Below are 22983 nucleotides of genomic sequence, written 5' to 3'. Positions count from 1 at the left end.
TTCTGAAGAGTTTGTAATGTACATCTATCAACAGACAACCATTGACGGAAAGTCACAGTTTCGATTAAGTTTTCCTGTAGGATGTCTTCCAGCAGAGTTTTGATGACGTCAGTTCCAGGGCAAGAAGAGCAAGTTCCTATAGAGCAGTCCTCAGACACAGGTTCACACGTTATGAGGTGTAGGATCACGTGATAGAGTTGCAAATCGAAAGTGGAAAAACCTTAATGAAAAGAATATATATATATATATATATATATATATATATATATATATATATATATATATATATATATATATATATATATAACTATTAGGATAGTTTGGTAGGTGGATAGTACAGAAAGGAGAATTGATAACTAATGATGAGAAGGAATAATAACGCTAGTCAACAAGTAGACTTTATATTTATCTGCTGCATAGACAAAAGTAGCTCATTTTAACAAAATCAACCCTCTTGAGCATGAAAATGATAATAAAATGTTCGTAACACGTAACGCTTTTGTGTAGCAGAAGCAAGTTGGTTCTGGATAAAATTACAGATTAATTAATTTTGTTGATGGGCAGTTTTAGTTATATCACTAACAGTTATTTAACTACGGAGTCGTCAACGTATCTACACAATTAACGCATTTTGAAATCAAACACAGAATGTTGCTTTCGCAAAATTAGTCTTTGAGTTTGAGACGACTCAATAAATATATCTATTCTTAATAGTTACTTAAACTTGCTGTAGGTACTAAATAAACATTGAAATGTTTTTCTAAATTAAAATTTTCATCAATATTTCAATTTTTGTTTACCATTATATATATATATATATATATATAGATAAATAGATAGATAGATAGATAGATTCATTATTATTATTATTTATTTTAGTATTATTTGTATTTACTATTTTCTTATAATATTTTTAGTGGTACTTAAGCAAAGTATACAGGTAATGTACAAAATATCATAAAAATTCTAGAGTCAAGTTAATAGTTTTTGAGGTCGCTGAGATAGATAGTTGCTGTTGAAATCCAACTTCAGCGCCCATTGTCATGGAGAGGGGAGAAGGCCGAAAAATAACACGTCCAGTGACAGATGTTAGTGTCAAATTCGTAGTTTCTGGGGTTGCTGAGATGAATAGTAACACTCCAGGCACTTCCAACTTTCGCCAACTTTCGCCCCCGTGGTCATGAGGACTGGGGGCGTGAAAAGTATGTTCAAAATTACAGATTGGTATTAGTGTCGAATCCATAGTCCTGATGACATTTGAACTCAAGTTTAGGCAAGAAGCGACATGGCAGTCGGTCCGGGAACTGACAGGAGCAACATCATCTGTGTTTAATTATTTCACTCATATTGAAAGGGATAACGTCGAAGGCGCGTGCCTCTTCCATATTTCTTTTACTAGTTTGTTTACCTTTAAATGTAATATATTGCATAAACCTTATCTTCCCTCTGCGAAAAACAGGTATTTCAGCTAGTGTTTTAATAAAAAGAAAACAAAATTACGGGAAATTTTAGGCTTTTATAAATATTTCCATTTAAATGAAGAAGTGCGAGTTTGTTCTACTGTTCTTGCCGATGTAACACGAAAAAGAAAAATTTTACTGACTCGTTATGAAAAAAAAATAGGAAGATTTTCAAGAATCAAAGAGAATTGGTAATTCCTTAGAATAGATAGGGCAAGTTGTGGATGCTGTTGATTCCAGCAACTTCTTTATAGTATTTCTATAACAATGTTTAATGAGAGAAATATTGTGGTAAAAGGATTAATGGTGTCAGTAATAATTGTATTGAAAATGCATTACATAGTGTTTCATGGAAATTTCATTTACAAGTTAAGTGTAAACTTCAGTTAGTCACATAGGAGCTTAAGTTACATTTTGAATGTGCGCAGAGACCGACAATGTATTTATCGTGCATTTATAGAAGTCATGGAATCTAAAGAGGAGGAAGTGATTCTCAAAGGGATCCAATAACAGTAAAGAAAAAAACAGGTTCTGTAATAAGAATTGCACTCCTGTGCTAGGTACAAAAATGTTGCTCTCAAACTGGAAAAAATGTCCAGTTTTACGTCCCACTATTATGCTTTTTAGCCTGAAGAAGACGAATGATTGATGAAAGTGAATGATTATGACATATTTAGTAAATACGAGGGTTTGATTTGTTGACTCAGATAGAGAAGCATTCTTATACGCACTTTACCGCTTGTTTTATTTTTGCGTAGCCTTCCATATTTTAACTTCTTTTCTGGTACTTACCAGAATTCTGTAAGTGTTTATTATTATCTATATATATAAAAGAGAACGCACAAATCCTTTGTTACCTCATCACGCTAATACGGCTGAACCAATTTCTTTTATTTTTGGGGGGTTATTAGGATTTGGACCCTAGATGGTTTTTATCATATCACTTTAATTTTTAATTACCAGTGTCTTGAGATAATTGACCATTCAAGTGTCCATAACGTACAAATCCTTTGTTAGTTCATCATAGGTAAAAATAAACGTATTTATATGCAACCCGCATGACCGTGTCACTCGGCGGGTTAACATAAATGACAGGCGATATAATGTTAACATTTACTGCAATCTACTATGATTTTTATCATATCACTTGAAAGCGACAACTTCCGGGGTGACCGCAGCGAAGCGGGGCGGGTTAACATAAATGACAGGCGATATAATGTTAACATTTAATGCAATCTTCTATGGTTTTTATCATATCACTTGAAAGCGAAAAAGTAAAAATTATCTAAGTAACAAAGTTTATTGCGTTCCGGGGTGACCGCAGCGAAGCGGGGTGAACGCTGCTAGTTATTATTATTATTATTATTATTATTATTCTGGAAAGCTATCCTCAAATTGCCACACATACGGGACTATAAGCACCTCGAAATTAAAAAAATAAAAAAATAAAAAAAATAAAAAAATAAAAAAAAATCATTCGTGTAACTTGCGCTATTGGTATTTCTAAGGATACGGGAGAGACAGGAGATTACAAAAAATGAGTTTGAAATGTAGGTAAATATAGGATTAAATGAACAAATTAACACTAAAATATGGTTTTAAAAAAACATTTATATACTGATTCATGTTTTGGCTGTGGTTCTGCTTTATCCTATTCTTACCGAGTTACAGTCTCTTTATTTGTTTTTATCCTCTTACCGTGAAAAATATCAACAAAATGAGTTAACAGAACTTACCAAACTAGGCTTCTTTAATCTCGGCGGAAAGTAAGTATATATATATTTTATACTTCGAAATATATATATATATATATATATATATATATTCACATCTTGGAACCGCCGTTTTTCTTTTCTTCTTCTACAGAAAGAATTACATTCTGAGGAGCGGGAGATAAACTGTGGGTGGAAAGGAAGAGAAAGAAACGAAAATCACAGTTATTAGGTGGTATTAAAATCTACAATTCCCACGTGAAGACGGAGAAAAATAGTTGCGGGAAACGGTAGTGCATGAAAATATTTTAGTTCTGGCGACTGATAGCCAGTTAATGACAAATACTTGCGAAAACAATTTTAACCCTTTCGAGGCGAAAGTGGCATATACCGGTAAACAGTCGATCTGTCCATCGAGGATGAGGTGGTATATAAAAAAAAAATACGTGAACGAAAAGACGGATGTGGTATATAAACAAAACATGAACGAAGAGGACAGGTGTGGTATATAAACAAAATATGTGAACGAAAAGGACGGGTGTGGTATATAAACAGTATGTGAACGAAGAGGAGGGGTGTGGTATATAAACAAAACGGGAACGGCACGATGTATAAACAAGCAATGTGAACGGAGAAGACGACTGTAGTAATATAAACTAGGTATTGAACGGGGAGGGCGGGGTGTAATATATAAACAGTATATGTGAACGGAGAGGGCGGGTGTGGTATATACAAAAAAAAGTGAACGGAAGTGGCGGCGTGGTATATAAACAAGACATGTGAACGGGGAGGGCGAGTGTGGTATATAAGCAACATATGTGAATGGAGAGGGCGGGTGTGGTGTATATAAACTACATATGTAAACGGAAAGGGCGGGCGTGGTTTATAAACAAAATAGGTGAACGAAGAGGATGAGTGTGGTATATAAACAATATGTAAACGGAGGACAGGTGTGGTATATAAACAAAATATGTAAACAAAGAGTACGGGCGTGGTATATAAACAAGATGTGAACGGAATGGATGGGTGTGGCGTATAAACAAAATATGTAAACGCAAAGGACAGGTGAGGTATATAAATAAAATATGTGAACGGAGAAGACGGGTGTGGTATATGAACAAAATACGTGAACGGAGAGAACGGGTGCAGTTTATAAGCCTCATTTGCAGTTTTGTAAATAATTCATTCAATATAGAATCATAGGCTTGGATGGCTTTTAGGGGTTTTTCTCTCTTTTCAGCAAATACTTTACTTGTTAGAGACATTTATGTTGCAGCATCATATTTTTCCACAGTAGTTTATCGTATTGATATTTTTCTTTGTATATGTTAGTTTCAGTGAGCCAGAATATGACATTGGAGAAGAGATTTACGTTTCTGATTCCGCGGAAGACAGAGACACATCGTTTGAAGACGCGGACAAAGCAGATAGCAATGAAGTGCCTTTAGATGAACAACACGAGATTTGTCCAAGTGTTGTCAAAGCTACAGACCCTGATGGAAGTAATAGTACAGTTGATTTACCAAAGATAACCGAGGCAAGTACCAGTACACTAAATAGTATTCCTGATGTTATCCCGCAAACTTCTAGTCTTCGAAGTAGAGATGCCAAAGTGTCTCGAGATGAAGCCACAGAACAGAATACATTGCTTTCAACGAAAAAGGATGCGAGCTCTCAACAGGTAAGTGGAAACATCAAAATATTGTAATTTAAAATTCATTATTCATATAATCAACATCGAATTCTTTTCTATACAGGTCAAAGAAGAATTTGCAGTTGCATTTTATTTTAAAAGCAGAAATGAAATTGCTAAGGAACAGTGGTTGCCTTAGCTCTGAGATTTGTATCATAGTCGCCATTTTGAGTTTAAGGACTTATTTCAATGTAAAGTAATGCTTCTTATAGTGAAACAAGGTTAAAATTACTACCAGTTTATTTATTTATTTATTTATTTATTTACTTATTTATTTATTTATTTATTTATTTATTTATGTATTGGTATTCGTCATTTATTGTAACTGTATACAAGAGGACAGAATATTATTATTTCGGTCTAGCGTTCTCGAAGCACTCGTTTGAAATTGATTTTTTTAAAAATACAATCAATTTTATTGTTTAGTTTAATAAATCGTCTCTGAAGGCTGATAGTAGTGTTGTAAGTAAAAAAAACTTCGTATTTTTTCAGAAACGTACGTTTTTTAGAAAAAAACATTGCCTCATTTTTTCTAAATTTTGTATTTTTTCAAATATTTAAATAGACGTTAGAAACATTACAAATAACTAAGAAGTATTTTTATGTATGTAATTACCATAAAATTAACATAAATTAAACGCTAGATACTGATACGGTACAAATATTGTACAATATATATATGAGCAGCATAGCTACTTATTACCGAGTTGCAGCAGTGTTTCATCATTATCAACCAAGAAATAAAAGTATAAATGAAAATTTGTTTTTTTCGTGAAAGCAGGCCTTTAATAAGTACGAAAATAATCTCATGTACAGTATAAAATGCAAATAACTTGTCTAAAGGTAAACTCTAATGATATTAAATTGCTTAATAGTATATTTCTAAATTCAACACATAAATAATTTATTGACTAGATATATATGATATGTACTGTGCATACAAGATATGAATATGGGATGACATGCAGTATTTCTCAGCAACACTATTGGAACTAAGAACAAGATGTAAAACGGAGATTTTTTTTCTTATGAAGATATTATTTACAACAAAGAGACTATTAAATATAATTTTGTACAACTGTAAATACTATCAAAAAATGGCATCTGTTAATTTTGAAATTGCTACTAAAATAACTCATCAGGTTAAAAAGATAAAATATTTTTAAGTGGCTACTTTTAACAAGGCCTATGGTTTTATAAACATACAAATATCGTCCAAAAAAATTGTTACATTGTTTTCATCAATTTTGTTTTAAAAATCGTCTGAAGACACTTCGCTCGAAGTAGCGTAAGTGGAAAAGTATCTATAGTATCACTTTCAGTTTCAAAACACTAGTCGATTTCTTTCGCTGTAGACGTTCCTGATGTGCTGGACACGATGTGGTGACAGTTGCAGATGTTCCGGAATGTTCGAAACCAAAAGTTGATTCAAAGATATCGAAGGCAGTCTTACTCTTACATGCAAGTTTAATGTTGTGGTTGATGTAAACAAGCTTTTTAGCCCTTTCGTTTGTGAATCTATTTCGTCTACACGAATGTACTACGGTATAGGTACTGAATGACCTCTCATATACTGCTACTGTAGCAGGCAATGTCGGAAATCGAGCAGCAATAACAGCTCAGCAAAAAAATGTGGTACTTTCCCTTGCTTGTGTAACAAGAGACAGAGATACGGGAGCCGAACGGGAGATTGAAAGATCAAAAGATCAACTCGAGTTACTAGTTATTTAGAAAAAAAAAAAAAAAAAAAAAAAAACACGTAATCCAATGTGCAATAATCACACCATTTTGCTCGTAAAGGTACAAGAAAACGAAAAATTTGTAAATAACAAGAACTTCGATTCAAATTCTGTTGATTATTTCACTTATCCGCAACATGATTCAATAAATAATAGTTGCCAGAATTAAAAAAAGACATTTAAAAAAAACAAGAAAAAGAACGATGTTTTTATTGATAAAACTTAACAGAAAAACTTTTAAAAAAGTAGCTGATAACCTGAAAAGATACAACCTGTTGTGCATCCATAGAGTATGTCCTGTAACACCATGCATACTGCTACTATCTTGTCTATTATATTCTAATTATACAACACAGACACCGCTATTTTTTTTTTATTTTAATTTTTTAGTTTTTTCCCTTATTCTCTACAGTAGTTACTTATCGTCAACATTAAGTATTTTTCAAATAAACGTAATCTTATTTCTTCTTTAACTAACTCTCATAACTTTTTGTAGTAGGCATGACAGCAAGTGCCACGAAAAAGTAATATGACAGCTATTGTAGTTATTAGGCAGAGTGTCTATGAAAGCAAGATAACGTTCTAGAATAGATTCCAACATTTCCTTCCTTTAGAATTTTTGTAGAATGCCCAATACATTACTAACTCTAACAAAAAGTATTTGAAAATCCCATTAAAAAATAAAATTCTTTGGGTTTCCTCAGGGTACGTCGTATTTCATGAAGGTTCGTCCAATGCCGTGTCATGGGTTCTGACTCCTCCTCCTTCCGCTTTCGCCAGTAATATCTTTTCAAATCCATTCATAATTATTTTTATAGCAGTGTTACGTTGCTAAAAAGAAACATGTTATCCTTAAGCTTTTTTATTCTATTTCTAGGTATTACTGTGACAAGAGATATTTTATTTATCAATTGAGTTCCGGCAATCCTAAATTACAATAATCGTTTACCATAGGAGTTTGTGGTGGACAGCACCGTGTCTGGGTTTTCCCGAGTTTCTCCCTTCTTACATTCTTATTTCTACTATTTTTCGTACATTCAGTAATCATTCGTCTCCTTCAGCACGGTTCACATTGACCTTGAAAGTAAGGAAAAAATGTTATATTTCACAGAAGTGACAGAGAAATTACTATATTTCACAGAAAAGTTTGGGAAATTGCTCTATTTCACAGAAGAGTCATGTAAATTGCTATATTTCACAGAAGAGCCAAGGAAATTGCTATATTTTACAGAAGAGTCAGGAAAATTGCTATATTTCAACAGAAGAGTCGGGTCTTTTTTTTATCTTCCTACAGATCAAGGCACATTCAAAGAGATGATAAGAAAGAGTCTGAAAAGAGGAAATTATCTTTAGGAATAAAGAAGCTTGAGACGTACCGAAAGATGTTAAAATTTTCAATCTTTAAAAGAAAATTAAATTTAAAAACTCAAATGCTACAGAAAAAGAAATCAGATTTGTTGATTGTAAGTTATCAAAGAAATATACCAAATTATGATACGTGTTTATGTTTTTAAGTGTATTCAGAATGCAAAGATGTTATAATTACCGTTAGTGTATAATTATTGTTTTCTGCAAGTGTTTCATTGTATTTCAAATACAAGAAGTTTGATTTACAGTAAGAAAGTCAGTATGGTGTATTTATTATAAAAAAAAAAAAAAAAAAAAAAAAAAGGATGATGAAGGTGAATAAAGAAAATGGTTTCTTGTAAACCTCATCATAAACGATAGTATTCGCTATGTTGCGGGTGAGGGAAAATTTACCTGCTCAGTTAGGGAAGCTGTCAGTGTGAAGCCTGTTTAGCCTAAAGGAAATAGTTGTGAGAAGTAAAACTAGAAATTTAATTTAAATATGGACATCATTGTACATAATATGCAAGCAACCTAATATACAGAATTCTGTATATATATATATATATATTGGTAATGGGGAATATTATCAAGGAAATGACAGAGTAAAATCAACGAAAATATTAATCTCTCTGAAGTCGTCTCGATTTGACTTGGTAATGCCAATAGTTGTGATACAGCAAAATGAAGAAGCGGCAACAATTTTAACATTTCAGATAGGGATTGGGAAGTATGTATTTAGTTTTGTTGCACCTAAACATGATCTCCTTTCAAACATCTTGTTCACGGCCGACACAAACTTCACTAGAAGTGTAATAAAGAAGCGAGGTACAATCATATGTGGGCACAAGAATATCCATATAATATAATCGTCAGCAACTTTCAGGTACTCTTTTCGTTTAATGTATAGATCGTTATTATAGGTTATTGTTCAATGGACCTTACGTGTTAGAAGGCATATTGACGGCGGTACGGGGATTTTATAAGCTATCAATTACCTCTATTGTTGAAGAATGTTCCTCTGGATATATGTGTTGAGTTGTTTAATCTTTATTCCACGAGTTTGTAAATGCTGATTGTTATTAATTAACCAGTTCACTTTACAAGCGACTACTAATGAATATAAAACTTCAGTTCTCTATCTCTCCACCTTTAATATCCACATATACCTCTGGCACCTAGCTGTATCTTATCGCAATCACTAATTCAGTAACATACATATACTCTTCTACAATCTTATTTGTGGTAATATATTCTACAACTTCCACATTTAACACAGCAATTAATATTTTAATTTAACCTCAACCACTTTTGGCTGTTATTCCCTTAAATCACATTAGCCACTAATGGCTCAAATCCTGACATGAACAATGGTTTCACTATCAACAACTTAATACACATAATCAACATAACATAGTAACGTTATTCACATGTTATTTAAACTCTTAACACTTCGTTCGATTATTTTCAGTTAATACCATGTCCAAAGCTTACAAACCCCAACAGTATGCAAATAAATATGGCTTCAGCAGGACAAGTCACCGATGCATTTGGGACGAGATGCCCAGTTCTATGAACAATGTTTTTCCAAATAGTGGATTGAAAGGGAAGAGACTTCCACTGGTCTCAGAGGTCACCGGCTCTCACACTCTGGAATTCTTCCTTGTAGTGCGTGTACAAAAGCAGTGTGTACAATCGCAGTAAACCTGCGACATGGGTCAAATTGCTCGAGGAGATAAATGAGGTGGTGTTACCATTCGCAAAAATTTACACCTCATGCAATGACAAAATTCAATGCAAGAACTCATGTGAGGGATGTGTTTGGAAATATTTGCGAGTGAATGTGCATTGTACTTTCGTTCTTACTGACAGAATAATAAGTTCATTGTTCTAAAGGTATTAGCTCAGTCTTTCATATGTTATTTATACATATGGTTGCGAAGTGGCAAGGGTCATTGTAATACTATCTCGTTGTAAGAGAGAGCTCCAGAGTAAACTCGAAGTTTGTCGGTTGTTTTATTCACTAATTAACTAATTCAACTAATTAACTTTAATCGACTCCATCTCCGTAACTAGGAATTTCGATCAAAGTCACACATGAACTTTTTTGTACACTTGAGCCAAGTAACCGCGCACCTACAATTTGGTATCTTTGAATCCCTTTAGAGATTTCTCATTTTGCATCACCACCATATGCCCTCTTGAATATGCCTCCGTTCTATTCCATTTGATGTACTACAGACGATCACTTAACACACTAACAACAACAGCCTGGTGCTACTTGCGCATGTTCAGTTTTACCAGCTCACATCTTACCTGTTTCAAATTGGAGGTGTTTCGACTATTTTGATAACACACTTTCTGTATATATATATATATATATATATGAACAGCTGAACCTGCGCTCGCTACACAGCGCATCATTCACATATGAGCATAAATCTTCTCATTCCTCACAACATATGTACATGTCCCTTTACAGACACAAGTGAAAGACGTCTTGATTTTAAAAAAAAAATCGGCAAGGGGTATCACAAAGGGGAGATTTTCTCGATTATTTTTTCTCAATATCTCGCACCGTTTGCAAGATTTGAGCCTACTTCCGGTTGGAGTTTCTAATTCATGTATGACCAGTGTTTTCTTTCTTCTTGCATGCAGTATGTAATAAGCAAATACATTTCATATACAATTAATTATAATGTCAGTTATATAAGGTGTTCATTGGGCAAAACACTCAAAAAATAAAGATTTATCTTAGACTTGAGAAATGGTTATCCTTCCTTTTTCACTATTATTTGGCCATTGAACAAACGCCTGAGATATATACAACCCCAATATACGACATTGTGGTGTTGGAATGTATAACGCTCAGGCGCTTTTAATTGCTATTGTACCATTTTAATAGATAAATTATATAATAATTGGAAGTTACATGTATTTATTTAACATTGTAGGATACCCCAGAAAACGCCAGTGCTTGTGAAGTAGCATGCCAGGTGGAGAATAGTGCTGAAATGTCTCCTGGATCAATATTTCGCGACAGGTATGTTATGTGTATTTAAAATTTCTTTATTATAAGTTACGTAATGTGAAGAAGTATAAACGTGGCACGTAGATATAGATAGATATAGAACAATCATTTCCAGCTGGATGTTGTATGACTAGGATCTCGGTTTTACAGTCAGAGAAAAGAAGAGGAGTTCAAGAAAGAAAGGAGGGGATGAGATGACATAAGTAGGTAAGTGTTGACAATATACAGGCATTAAAGGATCCACGAGAAGTATGCCTGAGAAATCATCAACTTCGCTGTCGATGTTCAGATTTTCAGGTTTTACCTCTCACTGAGGAGAGGTAGGTGTGATCTTTAAGGGCAAGCATTGACAATGTACTGGTAGTCGTGGATCTGCGACTAGTATATCTGAAAAACCATCGACAGGTGTCGATGTTTGTCGTTATCTGTCACTTTTTATTATTATTATTATTATTATTATTATTATTATTATTATTATTATTATTATTATTATTATTATTATTATTATTATTATTATTTCGTTCTCTGCCAACTCCTTCCCTCCTACTGAGAAGCGAACTGTTACGTCATAGAGCTTGTAGCTGGAAATGACTGTAACAGGGGAAAAAGTTTTGGGGGCAAAATATCTCAAGTTGGGTGTGCGGTGTAGTTTCACATGTTATCTCTATAATGAAAGAATTGTTTCTTTCGTTCTATACGGTTTTATAAGCTTCAGCTTGACTGCTATGTGGTGTGCTTGAGTTTTGTAACAGTAGTTCTTCTTTCTAAATTCATATTATTTTCGTATATCACTGAAGAAATTTAATGATTAAGAAACCATAAATACAGTCAAAATAAGACAAATCTTTTGTGCAAAAGAGAAAGTCACCTTGTGTGCTAACAAATCACTGTAAAACAGCTGAACCGTTTGAAGTGAAGTTTTTCTGTATAGTTATGTACTATTTCGGAACTGGACTTTTATCTTGTTATTTTAATTAAAATGTATATTTGAAAGCCAAAGAGAGGAGGGGGAGGGGACGGAGGAGGAGGCCATAATTTATGTGGAAAATATAGTATCTCTTGAGCCCAAACATGAATGAAACTTTAAATGAATTTCTTATTAAATATAAGGCAAGACCTGTCCCAGCTTTTGTGAAAATTTCCATTTAAAAGGGTGAAGGAGAAGGATATTTTCTATATAATTAAAGATGAAATGTAACAATATTTGACGGTTAATCATCTAAGACTACTGCACCGAAGTGAATGACTTTTTGGTGCATGAGTGGTTCATGGCATATCTTAGGTTTTAATCACATCGGCATAGGAATAGGAAAGTTGTGACGTAAAAATAATCGAAAACGACCAATATTAGTGTCCAGTACATAGTTTCTGGAGTCTCTTGAGATGAATAGTGACACTTCCGTTGTTGTTTAACTCCACCAGGGGGTGTGGAGTGTGCATGGAGTGACATGTAAAAATAATCGAAAACTACCGATGTTAGTACCTAATCCATAGTTTTTGAGATTGCTGAGGTGAATGGTGACATTTCAGATGTCCTTTAAATCCAAACTCAGCCTCATCTGTGCAAAGGGTGTCATAAATCTTTTCCTGCATTATTTCTACGTATATTATATTTTCATGAAGTTTAATCATTATTGTTTTAAAAGGCTGCTATTTTCTTATGAAGATTAAAAACTGTTCCTCTTAGCATCCTATAGTGTTGCTAGCTTGCTTCCGCTGTATGCAGACGTTCTCTCTACGTATATGCGTTGCCTAGCAACCAAGGTCACCGTAGCAGAAACAAGCAGCCGAAGACAGTTTCCCCCTTTGTATTTACGTCACAAGATTATCGTAACCAGAGCGTCAAGTGGTAAAGTAAGAGAAAATGACGTGTGTGCGACCGAATTATTCACGCCTGAATCAGCAGAACAGCAAGGCAGAAGAACTGCTGGGAAAGGAATTATAGCCGACATTTCTCAAGTCTATTTGTGCATCAACGTGTAAATTGTTACACAATATTAATTCCTGATTTTCCTTACTTCATTATGAAGGTATGTGAGTGTAAAACGCATGATAATGTAACATTTTTAATTATATTTTAGTGTGTGATTGTGGTTTTAGGAAATTACCTCTTGTGTAGTAGTTCTTTATTGGAAGCACATGGTTTGCGACATTTTGATGTGCGTCATTTTATGTTGTGTAATGTATTTCAATACTGTTTTTGAAGACTAATTGTGATGCTGATATTATCCATAAGTATTTGTCATCGAAGTTGCTATTTGAATGCCGCTTATGTGCAGTTATCGTTGAAAGGAGCTAGTACAAAAACTTACTTCATCGTCAACGCTCGGGCGAACATACAAATAGCGACAATAAATAATGATATTTGCTCTATTTAGGGCCAGCCAGCCTAATGGGAGTAATCATCATAAGGGATAATATATTATCATTACATTTTCACTGAAATATGTATCCTAAGTGGGGAGGAGGAGAGAGGATTCAAATATTCTCTACAAACCTGTTCTCCCTGTGAGAGGAACGGGCGTTTTAGCTAGTAATAAGAAAAATATCTATGATTTTAAAACCTTAAAATTTTCATTGATTAGAAATGACAATCGTGACGTGATATATCATCATCATCATCATAAGTATTCTGCCTTTATTAGCAGGTCACTTGCCGCAGCTGAGAACCTTCCATGCTCCACGGTCTTCCGCTAACTTTTTCGTCTTCGCGTATAATCTTTCTGTTTTAATATCATCCATTAATTGTAGTCTCCTTCGCCCCCTCCCTCTCTTTCCCGCCACCATACCCTCTAGGACGTCCTTCATGATACAATCTCTTCTTAGGCAATGTCCTAACCAGTTTCTCTTCCTCTTCCTAATAATATCTAAAAGTGATCTTTTCTCACCCACAATTTCTAACACTCTCTCATTCGTTTTTCCGCTCGACCCAACTAATTCTTTCCATTCTTCTCCACACCCACATTTCGAAGGCTTCCAGTCTATTTTCATCACCTTTACGTGATGTCCACGTTTCCGCCCCATACGTGATATATAGCAGGATAAAATTCAAATGATGTTAATTCAGGAAAATATAGAGTTACTGAAATAAATAAATAACGTTTTGCTTCGCTTTAATCTTCTGCGTAGTGATCAAGCTGATGTAGCAGAGAATTTGGTAATATATTGATGCATTCGAAACAGTAAGTTACAAGTTTACAGTTACATGGACGTGGGTGTGTGACGCCATAAGAAATTCCCTCAAGAGCTCTACATAGTTGATGGAATTCATGAACAGAGAAAAGGCACATAGTACATGTAAGCTTTCCGTGAAGATCTTTATAAAAGGATTTGCTGTAAAGGAATTCATACTTCCGAACACTTTTGGTGAATAAGCCTACAAAATTTTACGAAATTCCATTGATAAATATAAAAAATGTAGACACTGAATCGTAAAGATGCGAATTCGTGTCGAAAGGATTAAGGTAGTCATTCACCAGAAAGTATTTAGTTAGCTCATTCGCCTTATTTTTTCACTTTTTTTTTCCCGCTGAATTTCTAAAAAAGAATACGTATTTATTGAGCAGAAAATATTTTTTAGGCTAGCTTTGGTATAAAATACACAACACTTAGATTTAAGGGACTGAGGAAATAGTGGGATGCGTGATCGTGAAAGGAACATTAAAAGAATTACTTGAGGTGTCGTTCCAAAGCTGTGAGATGTAACTGTATCACCGGAAGCGAAAGGGTCAAAGGAGTTACGAAGTCTGTGCAGTTTTCGTAGTTTGAGGGAAATTTCCCTAGTTCGTAGGTAAATATAGCAAGAAAGGGTGTTTCAGATAAAACGTCCAGTGCTTATAAATCCGAAACGGCTGAGAATAAAAAGATGAAACAAAACTGAGATAGGAAAATGTCATAGGCACATCACATGGTGTTGTTGTGGAGACCCCCAGGGCCCTCTTTCAAGGGGTCCCAGGGGCCAACTCCAAACTTTCAAATGGGAACACGTATTGAATCATACCTCATTAGTACTTGAAAAACGAAACAACTTTTGTAGGAAACAATTTTCGATTTGGGCCACCGTTTTCAAAATGGCCGCAAAAAGTGGGTCCTGTATCAGATAAAACGTCCAGTGCTTATAGGCCTAAATCAGAAACGGCTGAGAATAGAGAGATAAAACAAAAACTGAGATAGAAACGATGATAAAGCATATCAAGTGGTGTTGTTGTGGTGACCCTCAGGAAACTCCTTGAAGGGGGCCCAGGTGCCAACTTCAAACTGATACAGGACTTTTTGCGGCCATTTTGAAAACGGTGCCCCAAATCGAAAATTGTTTCATACAAAAGTTGTTTCGTATTTCAAGTACTATTGAATGAGGTATGATTCAATACATGTCCCTATTTGAAAATTTGAAGTTGGCCCCTGGGCCCCCTTGAAGGAGGGCCCTGTGGGTCACCACAACCACACCATGTGATGCGCCCATGACATTTTCCTATCTCAGTTTTTGTTTCATCTTCTATTCTCAGCCGTTTCGGATTTATAAGCACTGGACGTTTTATCTAAAACACCCTATATATATATATATATATATATATATATATATATATATATATATATATATATATATATATATATATGCATAATTTGCACCCATTGTTGGCTGTTTGTATTTTTTGTAAAAAGTGAAGGAAAACTTTTTAAATGAACCAAACGAATGTGATTGGCACTTCCTTTAATATAGCTAAACTAATCTTATCACTGAACTTCAGTCTTGGAAATGCAACACTGAACAAACTAGGGAAATTTTGATAAGAAAAAGGGAAATTTTGTGTCAGTCGAAGGAAATTTTCTTAAGAAAACCAACGAACACTGAGTCTACGGCATATTAATGTTAGGCAACACTGTGTAGTATCTTGAAGTTGCAGATTTATGATGATTTCAGTCTGTCCTCTTTTGAGAAATCCCTTCTCATTTCTTTATGAACCGCAATGTAAAAGTATTAAAAACATTTTTCTGTGCTTTTCATGTCTTTCTTGATAATTCACAATAGCCTTCCATCATATCGTCTGTCCACGAACTACTGTTTCTGAGGAAAAAATTGACGGATTTCGATTAAAATGGTCATGAAGGTAATGGAGGCTACTTCGATTTTAGTGATATAAGTCAACACCAAGACATGAAACGGACAAGATTTTAAGACTAATGTCGTGATGTATTGTACAAAAAATAAAATTTAGATTAGTTTTAAGCCAGAGTAGGAAGCCCATGAACTACCAATAGTGGATAATCAAACGTCATATATCAAATGAATGAAACAAAAAGAAAAAAGAATAATATTACGTGAAGCATGCACTGATGTAAACTAGCAGCAACAAGCTGAGACAATGTTAGTTCTTTTTTCACAACTAATTCACATGTTCTCTCGTGACAACTTTGTTATGAATTATCATCTACGATATATTTAAAGAACAAATCTTTCTTCTTTTTCAAGCAGCAGAAATTTAGAATTTTACTTTTTTTTTTTTTTTTTTTAACTCCTACATTGTTTCATTGGTAATTCTTAAAAGTGTAGATTCCTTGTTAAACTTGAATAAAAAAATGTACGTGAAAGAAATAATATTTGTAACGCGTAAACGAAAACCAGAAAGTAATCAACCCCATAATAACCAATAAGCTAGCTTATTTATCACAAATTAGTAATTTGTGGTACATCCAGTGGCGCTATTCAGCCGATTCGCTAGAACCGGTTGTTAAAATATTTCCAGTTCGTAGAACCGTTTGTTATACCCAGGCATAACAGTAAATTTTACCCAGTTATACCCAGGAACAGTAAATTTTAGTTTAACTGTCATTTAGGAATTCTTGCAGCTACAGGGTTAAACATACGATATGTCAGAATAAGGTATAAGCATTTATTTCTTAATCTCAAATGCTCAGATATCAAGAATGAAAACTGGGATCACATGATTGAAGTGGTGAGGGTTATTTATATTTGAAATGCATATACACCAATATCAACAATTTTCGATCCATTGCTGGATAAATGTCTTTCCAATACTTTTTGACAACCTCGGATAATTCATTTCCAAGATATTCGCAGTGCTACCGGTACATAATTTCGTCACACCACTTTGATTAGGATGCTTGTCTACTTGTCACTCGTGATATCCAGTAAAAAATTTGCTTTTGGCTACTTTGTATCGTTTGTTTCGTAAGAGTTACATCCATCCATCTACTCTCTTTCTCTCTCCATAGATATATATAAACCAGAATAACACCACTGGATAAACATAAATCATTTATACACTGTAAAAGCAACTATACATGCATAAAACGCATTGAGTAATTCACTCTGAAGTTTCATTGAATTAAATACGTAGAAATAAGGAATATAGTGATTATATGATCCACCATTTTCATTGTTTTGCGTTTATAATTTCAAATATCATAAGAGGTCAGTTCATAAATATTTTGTTTTATATGGTAATTTTTATGAATAGTGGGTAGTTTTTTCCTTCTTTTTTTAAAAAAAAATTATAATCATCAATAAATATTATATATAAGGTAAACACCCCAGTAATGGATATGGATAAATTAGCCGCCAGTAATGAACACTTCGGCGGAAATGCGTGAAAAATAAGAAATTGTTTAACGCAGGGAAGTTTGTATTGTGTTGGAAATTATCTACGTGATATACTGGTTCCACTCAAGATTGTTAGGCTGTCATCTGCTTAATCTATGGACTCTGCAGTTGTGGTAAAGTCGTGGTGTCGATTGTACGCGCGTGTTTTCACATAGTGTTCAGAAGTTGAATAAGCTAAGAAATCACTTGGCAGCTCTCCTATAGTAAAGCTATGAACAAAATGAAAGGTGTGTGTTTTTCTACGCACTAATATTGGTATAAGAAAGGCATGTGTGTGGCAAAAATGTATATTAATATACTTGAACCGTCAATATTTGGGGTGTCAAATATTGGTAAGATAATGGTGCTATTTACCAATGTCGGATACCCTGTCCATTACTGATAGATTTTGAAAATGTGTCAATAATACAAATATTCACTGCAAAAGTACCATAAAAGCTATATGAACAAACTGGCTCAAAAAAAAACTGATAGCTTGTGAGGTTTACCAGTAATGGACAGTGGGTGTGTATTACTGGTGTAGCTTAGCAACTTTCGTCCAATTATGGCCACTTTGCACACGTTCCAGTTCGTATATACGGGATGATTCAAAATAATTACTACAATGCTTGCGAGGTGGTTTTAGAGGTCAAAAGAGGACGAAAATGTATTTGGCGTTGTTTCCTATGGGACGTCGTTCCGTTGGTAGGGCTCCTTAACACTAGAACGGCGGTGTTTTTGGTACTCTCTAGAACGACGGGAGTGGGTCAAAAATGACCCATTCCATTTTTATTAAATATTTGTATTCTAAACCACTAATATTTATTGCATAATAATACGTGACTTTCATTCAATAAAACAAAAAACTTCTTTGAACTCTAGCTTAATATTTATTGATCAATGTGTTTTTTGCCAATAATACAAATTTAAGAAACATGCTATTTTTTTATGAATATAATAGTATTAGAATGATATTATTGAATGTATTATATACAATGTCAGTTTATTATATAGTAATGTTATTCATAGATAGTTTGTTCAAGCGCATGACCTAACTAAACTAAACTAACCTAATCTACACATATCTAAATTTGCAGTCTTACACAGAACAAAGTTCAGTCACTCCTCTACAAGGAGAAGGGTCATACAAAAACATTGTTCACAAATAAAAAAGTGGCGTATTACACAAAAAATATTTTACTAATATGGTTGTAATTCCCATCTATGCATTTCTATAACTTTCCTCTTCCTATTTAGAATTTGTGGAAACACATAACCTGACATAACCTAAAATAGCATACACAGTCGTAAACTTGCAGTAGTTCAAACCAGAAAAAGTCAGTATAGGGTCATTGTTTTATAAATAAGATATGCTAGGTTCTAATCATGAAAGCTCTGACATCAAAAGAATGGTAAACTACCTGTTCTTTCGAACAACTCCTTTAGAGATTCTACTTCTTTGGTTGAAATATAATTATCCAAACATAAGAGAAAGTAAGTTGTCTCCCATTTAGACCTCTAAAATTTTTGGTTTCGGTAGCTTTGAAATTTCTGGTTACGCCACAGGCTAGTAGTCTAAGAATTCTTGGCAGAGCCGGAAATTGAACTCGGGATCCCTCAATCCGTACTCAGCCACGTTCACCACTAGAGCAGCGGGGCGGTCATATAGTGGCGATCAGAGTGAAAGCTTCGGCTTTCTTCTCCCACCCGTCTGGTATATAGGAACCTTGTCCCAACCCGTCTGGTCAGCGTGGGAGCAGTAGACCAAGTCCTCCCTCCGGGGAGAGGCTTCATCCAATAGTGGATCGAATATGGCTGTGGTTTATTTATTATTATTTATTTTTGCTATAAACGTCTTCTCATGAAACATTTCAACATAGTGATACTAACAAAAAACACAATAGCATGCAAATTGCAAATTTTTTGTTAAAATGATTGAAATTATTATAAATATTTTGTTACGATGTAAGACATATACTTTGTGTTTAATAATAATAATAATAATAATAATAATAATAATAATAATAATAATAATAATAATAATAATAATAATAATAATAATAATAATAATAGTCACCTATTTTACGACGCTTATTGGCAGAAGTATGGTTTTCTGTGCTTATCTCTTCCTCTTTCAATATTTCATCCGAATCATCATATTCGTTGTTATTCGGCAGGTACTCTTAATCTGAAGAAATATCAAGGCATTCAGCGTCAGACTCGGCCTCACGTATGTCATTGAAATTTGCAAGTGTTTCATCCAGTGTCATCAGTTTCTTGCTCATTATGAGTGTTTGAAATAGCACATCTGTCCGAAAATAATGTGATTCTCCTAATCAACAGACTTTCTAAAGTATTACTGTCTCCAACTAAACTGACAAAATTGCTGAGAAGCTGGTCTTGAACACGAGGTGGAATGGGATAGTATTAGGAGAAAGAACGGTCACAAGATAAAGACTCTAGCCAGCAGTGTTGCTACAATGCAACAAAATACCACTAACAAAAGAGTTGGGTCAAAATTGACCCACGCCGCCGTTCTAGTATAATTGTTTGCTATTTCAAAAGGTAAAGTGTGGATAAGAGTGATACTTAGTACAAATATTTCTTCAAGAGAACGAGTAAAAGTCACAAAAATTCGATCCGATTCATAAAAAAATAGAAAAGTTGTTAAAACGTAAAGTTCGAAATGGGTCAAAAAAGACTCAACCGCCGTTCTAGTGTTAAGGAGTCCAAAATGTGAATATGTTTGGCTTTTCGGCAACTTTGGCTGAACGTAAGACAATGAAATTGTGTGGGATATTGAGAAGAAATTGTATAGGATCCATTCGTAAGATAGCATCCCGGCATTTGACCGTTGGAAGTCAGGAACAGACATAAACACAAACGGCTCAATTAGATATCACAGTTTCGAATTAAGCCATTTATTTCCATGTCTGAGTCCCAACGGAAAAATGTCGGGATTTAGTTTACGAATAGGTTCTATACAACTTCTTATACGTCCTATACGAATAGGGCCAATATCCCACACCATTTTTGTTCCTCATGTTCATTTGCCGAAAAGCCGAAAACAATTAAAATCTGAACTCCTGCAAGGACCCTACCAACGGTACGAGGTCCCCAAAGGAAAACATGTCGAATAAATGGTATTTCAACGAGCGACTTCAGAACAGTTGTAACAGTTATTGAGTTTCATATTTCACTATTACCATTTAAACGTTTTTTGGAGGACTTGCAACCATGGAATGGACGCAACGAGGATACTATCTTTGGAAAAAATTAAAGTCACAAATTTTCAACAAGTTAGTACAAACCGAAGATGTATCTCATATTAATAATGTTGCTATACTTGTCCCAGAAATTCCTGCACCTTTGCAAAATCCAACACAAGCAGATTTGGATGAATCTTTCAGAGTTGGACTCTAGTCAGACCGTAAACCCCGCAGCAGATGACGCGTGGAATAGTTTGTTCCTGTTCTCTGAAACAATGTCAATGTCGGCTCAACATTTTTCTGCATTTGTAGAAACAACCAGAAATCCAGAGGTCTCTACAACAGCTTCCTTGATGACAGAATTTCACACAGGGAACATCTCTTGAGAAACCGCAGAAGCCAACAATTCAGAACCAACAGTAATTGCTTCCTCATCATCTACATCCAACAATTCAGATCCAACAGCAGTTGCTTCTTCATCAACTACATCCTACAATTAAGTATGGTGTTATCCTGATGTTCCAGAAGAAGGAACGGATTCCTGGAGTTGTCATATCTGAACAGCCCCGCAACTAGAGGGGGGCTAGGGGTCCAGCCCCCCTCCCCCAAATCTCTTCGTGGACCCACTAGACCTCAATACAAAATGCCATTTTTAGTACAAATAACACAATTTAGATATTTGTAAGAGAATTTTTAAATACTTGGTCCCCCTAACATTCATGGCTCCCCCAAACCTCTGTGGCTGGTTTCGGGCCTGCATCTGAACAATAGCGACTCTATAGTGAATCGAAACTTGAAACCAGAATTGAGCAGGAGAAATTACAGATAAAACGTATGATGAAGTTGAAGAGAGAAGTAAACCGACGCGCAGAACAAATAAAAATGGAACGTAAAAAGCAGAACTTGAAATAGAGGCAGAAAAAAATACAATCCTTAAAGAACTTTTTTTTTTTTCCAATAATAAAAGTGATATTTATTTTCACCAGTTGTTCCCAAACATCTGCAATTTCTAATGAACATTAGGATCTTTTCTTTCGTTTTCACACAAGTACTGGTTTTGCTTAACGTTTTTCAAGTGTAAAATAGATAAAAATCCTACGCATAAATACCGGTTACATATTAAATTACACCTCAATAGGTTAGACGTAAAAATTTGCTGATTTCTCTTGTATGTGCATCACTGGGTGTCCATAATTGGGGCATCCACTTTTTTAAATGTCCATAACTGGTTAGAAAAATAGGGTTACAAGAACAACTCAAATAGTACGTTTTAACTCGTTTTATATAGTAGTAATGACTACGCTTTAATAGGCGAAAGTATAAACTATGCCTACCACTACGAAACAACAAGATTACTACAATTCTCTTCCATCTACAACATATTTTGTCAAAAGTGCTCTTAATAGTGTCCATGACTGGGGTGTTTACCTTAATGTTAACAGCTCTTCTTATTGTTGATGAAGTTGGTAATAGCATCATCCGATTTCCCGTTCAGATTCCTTTTATTCTTTCCCAGAATTACTTTAATTCAGTCTGGATGTTTTGTCTTAATAAAAACGCTTCAAACATATAGTTGACTGATACAAAATTTTAACATCGTAAATGTGTTTATAACTGTGGATCTGGGTTCCACCGACCTGGAAATTCTGAAAAAGTCAGGGAATTCAGCTTACTTGTAAAAAGTCCTGGAATAGTCATGGAATTTCATGAAAGGTTGGAAAAATCTGAAAAGTTACAGAATTTTACTTCTCAGAGGCTATTTCTGTTTTTGCCTTACCTGGTTATTTGTTAGAGGATATTTTATAATATAAATTAGTTTGTTTTAGTTTGTGTTGCAAAACTTTTTACTTGCTCACACATGTGCACACTATATACCTATATCTGCTTAGTAGATTACGAATCCCCTGGTAGGAAAAAAGTATATAGTTTGTGTTTACATTTTATAAATAGACCTGATAATATGTAAATCGTTACGTGGAAAACATGTAGAAGTAAGAGAATTTCTGTCGCCAAATAAATGGCAACCCTGTAGATGGTTAGAAAGACTAGACACCGTGGCACTATATCTTGATCCTTGTAATTCCCTACATTCGCTCATAATTTCATAAATTTAATTTAATAAAAAGCAATCTACAAAATAATTTTTACATTTGATGAGGCTCATTTTATTTTTTGATAATCTTAAGTAACC

The 22983-nt window shown here is 34.3% G+C and overlaps 1 protein-coding gene across 3 annotated transcripts in view; it reads left to right on the top strand.

Annotated features, from left to right (window-relative positions):
• The window catches only part of LOC145690788 (uncharacterized), a 192823-nt gene that overhangs the window by 154955 nt on the left and 14885 nt on the right, over positions 1-22983 (top strand). For all 3 annotated transcript variants that reach the window (XM_081766061.1, XM_081766060.1, XM_081766059.1), the window contains 2 exons: positions 4505-4853; positions 10906-10994. In XM_081766061.1, the coding sequence (XP_081622187.1) occupies positions 4505-4853; positions 10906-10994 (438 nt within the window). The remainder of the gene's footprint in view (positions 1-4504; positions 4854-10905; positions 10995-22983) is intronic.

The sequence above is a fragment of the Thermobia domestica genome, chromosome 7 (assembly GCF_964235325.1).
Source record: "Thermobia domestica chromosome 7, izTheDome1.hap1.1, whole genome shotgun sequence".
Lineage (NCBI taxonomy): Eukaryota > Metazoa > Arthropoda > Insecta > Zygentoma > Lepismatidae > Thermobia > Thermobia domestica.
Note: the sequence above shows the minus strand (reverse complement) of the source record. Positions and strands in the feature narration are given on the sequence as shown.